Source organism: Megascapheus bottae, chromosome 33, assembly GCF_031878675.1.
Source record: "Megascapheus bottae isolate mThoBot1 chromosome 33, mThoBot2.hap1, whole genome shotgun sequence".
NCBI lineage: Eukaryota > Metazoa > Chordata > Mammalia > Rodentia > Geomyidae > Megascapheus > Megascapheus bottae.
The window spans coordinates 2,172,966-2,183,354 of record NC_143541.1 but is presented as its reverse complement, the minus strand read 5'-3'; the positions used below and the strand labels follow the sequence as shown (position 1 = coordinate 2,183,354).

The 10,389-nt window shown below is 44.0% G+C and overlaps 1 protein-coding gene across 1 annotated transcript; it reads right to left on the bottom strand.

Annotated features, from left to right (window-relative positions):
* Window positions 1-1,303: 1,303 nt before the first annotated feature.
* Trnt1 (tRNA nucleotidyl transferase 1) lies at window positions 1,304-9,732 on the bottom strand. The gene is made up of 8 exons (XM_090323812.1): window positions 9,718-9,732; window positions 8,836-9,054; window positions 6,972-7,165; window positions 5,221-5,359; window positions 3,580-3,706; window positions 2,917-3,110; window positions 1,952-2,205; window positions 1,304-1,758 (listed from the first exon to the last, which is right to left on the bottom strand). Exons 2-8 carry the CDS (start codon window positions 8,969-8,971, stop codon window positions 1,510-1,512), a joined length of 1,293 nt encoding a protein of 430 aa, XP_090179938.1. The 5' UTR covers window positions 8,972-9,054; window positions 9,718-9,732; the 3' UTR covers window positions 1,304-1,509.
* Between the last annotated feature and the right edge of the window lie 657 nt (window positions 9,733-10,389).

Genomic DNA, 10,389 nt, shown 5'->3' with positions numbered 1-10,389 from the left:
ACAAACCAAGAGAGAGCAAGAGGATCTGGAGTTCAAGCCCCAGAACTTGCTCATGCAGGCATGCTCGCGCTCTTTCTCTCTCGGAATTCTATGGGGAGATCTAGTAGGACACTGCATCTTTACAGACCAAAGTCAAAACACATTCAGAGAGGGAAAGTGCCTCTCCCTTTTGTTCCTCCAGGGTAGCACCTCAGATTCATGGTACTGCCTAGATATTTTATACACCACAGGCTTCTGTAACAGCTAAAGATGCATTGTATGGAATATTCTAGTGGTACTTAAATGTTTGAAGATACTTCATATTGCATTTAATTGCTAACCTGGATAAAGTTTCTGAGGCTCCCTTTTTTGTGTGTAGCCTGTTAAACACACTTCTTCCTATGAGTAGGGGTTTAACAAAAGCGTCACATTATTGCAAAGATGGTTCTTTGTCCAGAGTATAAACTATTATGACTGGCCATACAGAAAGGAAAAGCTAATGATAAAGATGTTAAGAACATCGCAGCTGTCTGTAAAACACATACAGTGCACTGTGCACCCAATGAAAGAACTGGCCAGTCAGACCTCTAGGGAGCAAATGTATATACGCTGTATTTCTTTTCATTAGTAAATATGAATTATGCTTACTTAAAAAAAAAAAAAACAAAAACTCAAGCACTATTAAGAAGTGGAACCTGATACATAAAAACAGTTAACTTCCAGATGAGGGGAAGGAAATGGGGACAAAAACACGAGAAGGGGTATCAATGTTTGTAAAGTAGCGCACCTTCTATCTGGTGAATATAATTATAACCCTTCTATTAATTACAATAAGAACAAAAGGGGGGAAAAGTTACCTTCCAAAACCAAGGATAATATTTTACTAAAATAGTAGACACAAGATTGTTCCTCAAGTTAACTTCTCCAGGTGTCGCATGCATAAGATACCATGACAATAATAGCTCTGTACCAGATCACAGATTGCTAGAATAAATCCACCATGATAAATGGTACCTTGAAAATAACTGGTTTTTAATTTTAGATAGGTATTGTACACAAATTTGTCAGCTACTACAGGCACAATTCAGGTAAGGATTTAAATGTATCAGGGACAATCTGTACAAAGTGACCCATTTATTTCAATGCACATATTATTAAGCTTTTTTTTTTTTTTTTTTTTACTTGAGGCACGCCCAGCCTTTTATTTGTATTTTGCTTTTTGAGACAGGGTTTCACTAACTGCCCATGTTAGCCTCAACCTCAGGTTCCTGGTGTCCCTGCCTCCCAAGTAGCTGGGATTACAGGTATATGTACCAGCCAGTACCTACTCCAAAAGAACCCTAAGATTCAGTGATAAAATCAGATTAAGAAGAGGTAGACTTCATTTCAGTCATGAAATACAGTTTCACAAAGCAAGAAAATTTTTCTTAACAGACTCTCCTAACTGCTGGAGCTTCACAAATGTCACAGACAGGGAAAGATGACCAGTCTTACCGAATGTCGGTCCCTTTTTAGTCCCCAAGTGTCATTCTAGGTCTTCTTTATGTAACTTAGGAGTTCCTCTTTCTCCATTTGGTAGCCACTTTTTTTCCAGTGTTCACGCAGTTGCTGTAACAGAGCTCCGATTTCCTTCCCAGAAGAAATGCCCACTTTTCTGATGTCGTGTCCGCTCACAGGGAAGGGGGGGATGGACCACCGCTCCATGTCCTTGAGGAGCCCGTGCTCACCCTGGTACTTCAGCAGCTCACACACCCGGGCACTGGCGTCTGGTTCTCTGGACTGAGTACAAACACACATTGAGTTTCCCCACAGGTTACAATCCCTGCTTGTGGTTTACCGGATAATTTAGATGACATATACTCTAGGAAATTACCATTCCACATAAGTAACACCTAACGAATGAATTCTGCATTAGATCTTCCACAAATTAATTCTACAAGCGATTTTCAGACCAAGTCTAGTGTATACTTACATCTATGATGAAGTCTTGATAGGGTTTCAGTGGTTCTGAACTATCTGTTGCTTTAACTAAGTCCTTCCTGTTTTTAACTATAAATAAGCCGAGGTTTTTCTCTTCTTTTGAAATCTTCAATCTCAAATCCAATTTTGTGACATCATCTTGCACTTTCAGCAGTGAAGCTAGGATAGTCATGGGTTTTGCTGAGTAACCTTCAACATTTTTACTGACTTTGTTGAATTCCTCTAAACTTGTAGTTGTAGGCAAACCTGTGGGGACAAAAATTTTTTCTCCTGTTTTTAGTGTTTAAAAAACAAACAAAAAAACAATTCAAATCCTAAAGCAATCATGTATAGAATGCCTTGTTTCTAAGTCTCATCACTGACTCTCAAGACTAAGCCCAGCTCTTCTTTCCATTCAGCTGTGGTGAGGATTTCCAGGGCAGTAATCTGATGTCATCCAGTTGAACTGATACATAATATCTATTCTCAGACTCAACAGTTTTGTCTTTATTGATGTTTCTGTTCAAGACACTCTTAGGCACTCCTTGACTCTTTAGTCTTCTATGAGATAGGTGCTGCTATTTCTACAGTCCATTTCATAGCACTGTCAACCCCAGCCAGAAAGCTGGTACACAGCTGGTAATAACCTAATCAAACCCAGTCTTTGAACCACTCCTTACCTGTGACCCCAAAGATTATCTTGGAATTTGATTGCCTCACTTGGAATTTTATAGCTACATGAGTCAACACATTTTTTTCCCTCAAGTACTTTTAAACTAAAGTAAACATCACTAAAGATGTTCTTTGTTTCTTTTTATTGTGTGGATAATGTACAGAGGGGTTACAGTTACGTTAGTCAAGTAGTAGGTGCATTACTTATCGTACACTGATATCCCTTCTCATGTTTTTGTCCCCGTTTTCCTCCCTCCACCCTCTCCCAATCATAAAGATGTTGAATGTTTTATAACTTGTTCTTACCTATATAAGGAGCCACATTAAGATCATAGATCAGGTGAATTAAGTGTTTTACATGATTACCGACAAGAATCTTTTTCAATTCTACCCAAATCCTCTCTCCTGATATTCCAGCCAAGCCTTTTGCGTTTGTGGCAATTGCTTCCAAAGTCTCAGGGTCATGGTCACCAGGTTTGTCTACAATTCTGCCATAAAATCTAGATAGCGTAAAAAAATAAAAATAAAAAATCCTCAAAATGTTTCTATATTGGCAGATCACATCACTGAGGGGAATTGAAGCATTAGATTATCAAACCCAAGATTAGTGACAATGTAAGTGAGTAGGAGACTCAGTTTCACCAGCTGTGGTTCATTTTTCCCTCCCTCCCTCTGTACCTTCCTTTCCTCCTGTGGTGACACTAGCAAGCTCACAAACCACAGGGCCAATGAAAAGGAAGTATGATTTAATAAGAAGAAAAATGGACATTTAAAAGGTGCTGGAAAGCTTTCTCAGAGAAAGGTCACACTGAGTGATGTATGCCAGTAATGTCTAATGTATAAAAGTACTGGCATAACTGGAGACATGCTTGAGATGTCACTGTTTTGTAGACCTCCCTGTTGGTTACTGTATTCAACACACAGTATTATAAACTCTTGTTTGACTTTAAAACGTGCAAAACTTCTTACCTGAAGTATCTTAAAATCCGAAGATAATCTTCTTGTATTCGCTGACATGCCTGTCCAACAAATCTTACTTTCTTATTTTTTAAGTCTTCATAGCCATTAAAGTAATCAAACAAAGTGCCATCAAAACCTAGTCATTTAGAAAGAAACAAGAATTATTAACAAGAATCTTAACCAAAAAAATCAACTAAAAACTACTACAAATAGCTGGGTGTGGCGGCGCAAACCTGTAATCCTAGCTATAGGAGGCTGAGACTGAGATGGGAGAATTAAGGTTCAAAGCCAGCCTGGGCACAAAAGGACCTGAGACTCTCCAATTAACCTCTAGGAAAAATGGGAAGTGGGGCTTGGTTCAAGGGTAGTGTTGAGCTGAAGAGCTCAGGGATAATGCCCAGGCCCAGGGGTAGGGTGGTAGCCTTGAGCTGAAGAGCTCAGGGACAGCACGCAGCAGAATACAAGCCCCATGATCAAAAAAACCCAAAAAACTAACAACAACAAACCCCAGCAGATATCTAGGCAGATATCTATCTTCCTGTGACATGTAAAGAATGTGTGCTGAACATACTAGAAGCAAAAAAAAAAAGGCTTGAGTGAGATGAACATGAGGAGCCAGTGAGTGATGGGGTGTAGTTATCAAGCATGTATAAGGCCCTAGGGCTCCATCCCCAGCTCCAGGAAGAAAGAAGTATCATAAGAATGTAACAACAACAGAGGAATTCTTGAACCAGAACGACTTTAAAATCTTCCTGAGGAGTAAATAAAGATTAGGATGTCTTTGGTTTTGCGATGAGTATCTTTCTTTTAAAATATACTGGTAAAAATGTGAAGTGCAGCTAAGTGTCAGGGAATCGTGGTGGTTAAGAGCATGACTTTGCAATCAGTGAGTTACTCTACAGTTAGAAATTTATAGTAAACTTGTAAGGAAAGCATTAGAGAAGGCCACACGGTAGGAGGAATGCTGGAAGAAGTGAATACTTGAAGCTTTGCTTGTGTAACTGGGAAAAGACACGCACCATGGGGCTACCTCCAGTTCCAGAGTTTGGAAATCCAGGCTCGTCATGACGCCCTAACCTGGACCAGGGTTAGGTGTCGGGTACATCTGTCAGTCTCGCTTGTCCCATCTTAGTCAACTCCAACACTAACTTCATTCATCTCTACCTGTGAATTTAATGACCTACAAGGCAAACAGCCTTCATCTTAAATGCCAAGGAAGATGGGGATGGCTGAGGTGCGATGCTGAGAAGGACCGCTGGTGTATGTAGGCGTAACAGGGCCCTGCAGGAGAGGATGGAGAATGTGCACGCAGTAAATCCCAGTGCACTAGAAACAGCGACTTGAGTGTGCATGTGCACATGTATGCATCTTTCTTGCACTGTTTAGATGCAGTTAGTAAATTAACAGACCAAGGTGTGAATGTGTCAGGCGCTGCTCCAAGCATTTACAATCATTAGCTCCCTTTCTCTTCACAACAGCCCTACAAAATAAACTAGCATTAATACCTATGTGTTACAGCTAGCGAGTGAGGTAGTGAGGATCTCAGCCAGTGGTTTTTGGATCCTGTCAACATGATACGCTGTCTCTTAGAAGAAATGAGTTCCATTGGAAAAGGAGACATTCTGGGAGATCAAACTATCCTTGTATTACCTAGAAACATGGAGTTTATCGTGAGGTCTCTGCGTTCAGCATCTTTCTCCCAGTCAGTGGTGAACTCTACCTCAGCATGTCTTCCATCAGTTGTGACATCGATCCTCAGTGTAGTAATTTCAAAATTTTCTTCATGAAGCTACAATCAAATGTAAGGTTTTTTTTTTAAATTAGTTTTTAGTATCACTGAAGACGGGAAGGTTTCATTGAGGCAAATGAAGTTAATTCTCTTTAAACTCAATGAGTATAAAAACCTTGAAACAACACACAAACCCATATGCAAAGAATAAAACAACATTTTTTTTTTTTTGCCAGTCCTGAGCTTGAGCTCAGGGCCTGAGCACTGTCCATGGACTTTCTCAAGGCTAGAGTTCTACTACTTGAGCCTCAGCACCATTTCCAGCATTTTTCTATGTATGTGGTACCGAGGAATCGAATCCAGGCCTTCATGAATGCTAGGCAAGTACTCAAACTCCCAGCCCCATGAAACAACATTTTTGTAACTTTGTAAAAGTAATTTGAGTTTACAGGCAAACATGGCAATTGCAAAAGCAGCATGGTAGAAAGGACTATTCTCAGAGTTAGTTTTTTTTTTCACTGTCAGTTTGCATGGAGCTATGTTAACATGCCACAGAGCAAATGCCTGGCAGGAGTAAGTACAGGTAACAGACCTGTGGCTTTTACTGGCCATCCTTAGTGGGGAGAGAGAAACTGCCACCAGCTAGGAAGGCTGAAGACCTAACAGAGTGACAAAGGAGCTGAGCCTTGGAAGTAGATATGGAGGATATGGAAAAAAGCACATTTCAAATAAAAGGATGTCCAAAGACAAAGTATAGGCAGAATCTGCAAAAGAGGAAGTCTCACTGAGATACAGCCTTCCACCAGTAGTCAGCAATGAATATGTCTTGCCAAAAAAAATGGGAATCTTCATTCGGAGGTAAAAACTGATCGAAGTCTTCCATTCTGCACAATTCTGTACAAATTCTCCTCCAGATACACATACCCTCACAATATGAAAGGAAAGGGAAAAGAAAAGAGCTTGAACTGGGATAACTATTTGAAACTCACAAGAAACACTTAAATTTCCCCCTCTAAAATGGCCTCACCACTAGGTAGAAAACAAACAAAACCGTTATCTTCCTAGAAAGGTTGAGCCAAAAATAATCAGCACTTGATGCTCAGACAAGATGACGGCTCTGATGTCAAAGCCCTCAAGACTGCAGTGGCCACAATGACGGTGCTATGGAGGTAAGACAGTGAGTGACACTCATGACCTGACCCTGTATAACCGAGGTGACCATAGTGGTATGCATTTATTTCTTACTCAAAAAAATAAAAATAAAAAAACAAAGAAAAAAAAACAGGAAAACACTTGTAGAATAATTTTTTGTATGCTACAATATGTTCAAGTTAAATGAGTGAAAGTATTAAAGAGAAATATTAATACTCCAGTGCATACCTGTAACCAAAAGTTACACACATGAATATAGATGTAACGGGAAGACAGGGAAAGAACAGAATGCTTGCTCTTGGGAGGAGTGTCATACACCGGAAGTTGATAAGAGTATATCTTAAAAAAAGAGAACTCAAAAAACAAAAACTATAGCATACAAAAAATAAAACCACTTGTAGAGGACCATCGAAATTAAATTTAGTTAACAGTGGCGGCAACACGTGAGAATGAAAGATTCAGGGTGAGCGTGGAGGACGCGAGGTTTCATTAGGCATTCTGTTAGTGGCAGACGACTCACCCTGGCTGTGATTGTCCCGTGCTTCTCCCCCTTGTTGTTGATCATCCGAATGCCAGCAGACTGAAACAGCTCCTTCATCTGGGTTGGGGTGGCGGTGGTAGCAAAATCTACATCTTGAGGTTTCACCCCATTCAGCAAATCCCTCACGGCTCCTCCAGCTATTCTCAACTCATAATTCTCTTTCACGAATAATTCTGAAACGATAGTGACAAGATTTTTTTTGTTTGTTTGCATATTTATGTTTGCATCATGACTCTTATGATAAATGTGACCACCAAATGTGACAAACCATTCTAGCTTCCCAGATTTTTTCTGCAGAAAGCCAACTGTATATGTGGACAAAGCAGTTATTAAAGACTTGAGAACTTTTTTTTTTTTTCTTCCCAGACCTAGGGCTTGAACTCAGGGCCTGAGCACTGTTCTTGGGCTTTCTCAAGGCTAGCGCTCTGCCACCTGAGCCACACCACCACTTTGGGCTTCTATGTTATGTGGTACCAAGGAATCCCATCCGGGTCTTCATACATGCTAGGCAGGCACTCTCCCCTAGGCCTAACTCCCAGCTGGAGACTTAAGGACTCTTACAACAGGATTTCAACTGTGTATATCACCATGCCAACTGCCACAAAAGCTTTCTGGTTTTTTGCACTTTGTTTTCATATGGGGTATTACATCTTGGACACCCAGCAGTTCTACAAAGTAAGCTTTCATTGAGTTTATGGACATTATTTGAAGAAGTCAGCTTGAGTATGTATTCATCCATAGTGTCATTTGCCAGCCTTCAGACAGGTCCCTGAAAACAACCACCTCCTCTCTTACACTATGGAGGTTCTGATCTCCCTAGGACTTCAATTCTCACAGTGAAGGAAACAAAACCCGGAAACTCAGGTTTTTATAAACCAAATGCTATTATTAAAAGATATTAAAGAAAATGTATTAGTATTTAAGGCAGAATAATCAGAGATAGTATACTGTCAAGATGAATCATTCATTCTTCAGAAGGGACTCCTTGCAACAGAGAATAAGAAGACGGGATGGCATAGCCCTCAAGAAAAAGTTCATTCAAGCCCGGTATGGTGGCTCAGGCCTGTAATCCTAGCTACTCAGTTGGCTGAGATCTGAGGATCACGGTTCAAAGCCAGCCAGGGCACAAAATGACCTGAGACTCTTATCTCTAGAAAAGGGGAAGTGGGGCTTTGCTCAAGGGTAGGGCAGCAGCCTTGAGCTGAAGAGCTCAGGAACAGCGCCCAGGCAGAGTTCAAGCCCCATGACCCACAAAAAAAAAAAAAAAAAAGTTCAGCCCCAAACTGGTGATTTTAGATCTGGTCTGTTCAGAGAGCAGCCACTAACCACTTGGGGTTATTGAGAACTTAAGAGTAAATCTAAACTAACTTGGGGTTATTGAGAACTTAAGAGTAAATCTAAATTCATGCCAGATTGAGAGGTCTTACAACGATATAAAAGGTGGGTCAGTGTGATGGTTACTGAATACTTATGTGTGAAGTAAGCTGAAAGCCCTTGGAACAGTTAGCAAACTCAATATGTGTGTGTGTGTGTGTGTGTGTGTGTGTGTTTGACTCAGTTCCTTCCAGTTATGCCTTATGGAAACCCAGGCAGAGACCTGGCATTCCCAAGCTTCTCTTCCTCCCCAGGCTATGGAGGGGAGGGTGGTGTATCTACTGTACTTACTCAGGCTGGCGCGCCCTCAGTCTACTACTGAACCCCAGAAAAGCCAAAAAGACAACTAACTTCACTCACAGGTCTTCTTTTCGTGGCATCCACCACCACAGTCACATTTGAATAACAAGTGTCAACCCTGGGTCTCTGCACGTGCGCACCTCTACCCCCCCCCCCTGCGCCCTCTTACCTGTCAGACTCTTCAGTCCTTCGGTGAAGAGGGACTGGAATTCCGGGGACTGCACCTTCATGGTGCGCAGACCTCGCTTCACGAGCCCGAGCCCACTCCAACCCGCGCTGGGACACAGGAGGCGCAGCAGCAGCATCCGGAGGAGGAGGAGGAGGAGGTCGGTGCGCGCAGACACCCCCACCAGGTGGGCACGCAGGGGCGGGGGTGGGGGTGGGGTGCCTGTCAGGGGGAGGGGGTGGGGGTGGGGAAATGCGATGTGTGCGTCCACGGCCAGAAACTCCTCTCCTGGTCTAGAGGAGGCTGGGGAGCGGCCAGAGCGCCAGGCCCTGGGTTCAAGCCCCACTCCAACAATAACAATAACAATAATAATAAGGACGTGCTGCTGCTGGGGGGTCCCGGCCTCTCCCCCAGAAGGTCTCACCCCGGGATTCCTGATCCCCGATCGCCCCCCTCCCTGATGGAGACTTCACCGCTGACCCCCCACCCGCGGGGTGGGGGGGAGGGACGGGGAGGAGGGCGGAGGCCGTCCCTGCCGGCCACGTGGGCCCGGGAGAGCTGACACCGTCCCCCCACCGCCTCCCCACACGCACGCACAACTTACATCCGATCGGAAACCCCCCCCGGGATTCCCGGCCCTCAGGTTACCCCGCCCGGCGCCCCGGACACCCGGGACCCCCATTTCCTCCGGGAGAAAACCCTGGGTGCGAGCGCCGAGGTGGGGGCGCCCGGACCCGGCGGGGACGCGGCCTCCACGCCGCCAGGGGTCTCCAGACCCGGCCCGAGGTCTCTCGCCGCACCCCAGTCTACAGGATCCCCTCAAAACCCGCTGGGCCCACGCGTGGGGAGCCAGGCCTCCCAGACACCCCACCCGCGAACGCTCACCCGCGGTCCTCCCGGTCAGCACGCGCACTTCCGGGAGAGCGCGCGGTGACGTCAGCACGCAGGGGCAATGGGCGGGGCCCGGCAGAGTCCCCGCCTCCTCTTCCCCTGGAGGCTGGACTTGGCTCTGAGGTTCCCAGTGGCTTTGACCCTGGGAGTTCAGCCTGATCCCCTGGACGTGGCTGGGTAAATTTCATTTCCCCACATGCTGAGTGTGACCTGGTTGGGAGGCTTTATTAGTTGTCAGAAGTGGAATTTGTGATTATTTTCTAAGAAAGAGAGGACACAGTGGCATAGGCCTGGGGAAATGGCCTTTCACTGACAGTGTGAAGTCTTTTAAATGTAACTTTCAAGCACTTCACTTCCTGGTAACTTTCCCTGATAAATGCACGTGCCCTGTTATTTCTGTGGCCTCCAGTTAGGAATCTCCAGTTAGGAGGGTGGGAAGGGGTTGGTGCTGGAGGCCTTGTTAGAATCCCAGGACCAGAACCACTGTTGATGAAATCTGGCACCTTGAAAGAGCAAGGAAAGCCCTGAACTCCTGACAGCCCTTGCTCCATTTCTCTCCACCACTCCAAACAAACTGGGCAATTATATGCCAGTCCCTTGATGACATACATGATAGGGACAGATGGTATTTTTTTAAGTAGAAGCACTGTAAAACATTGAAAAAGG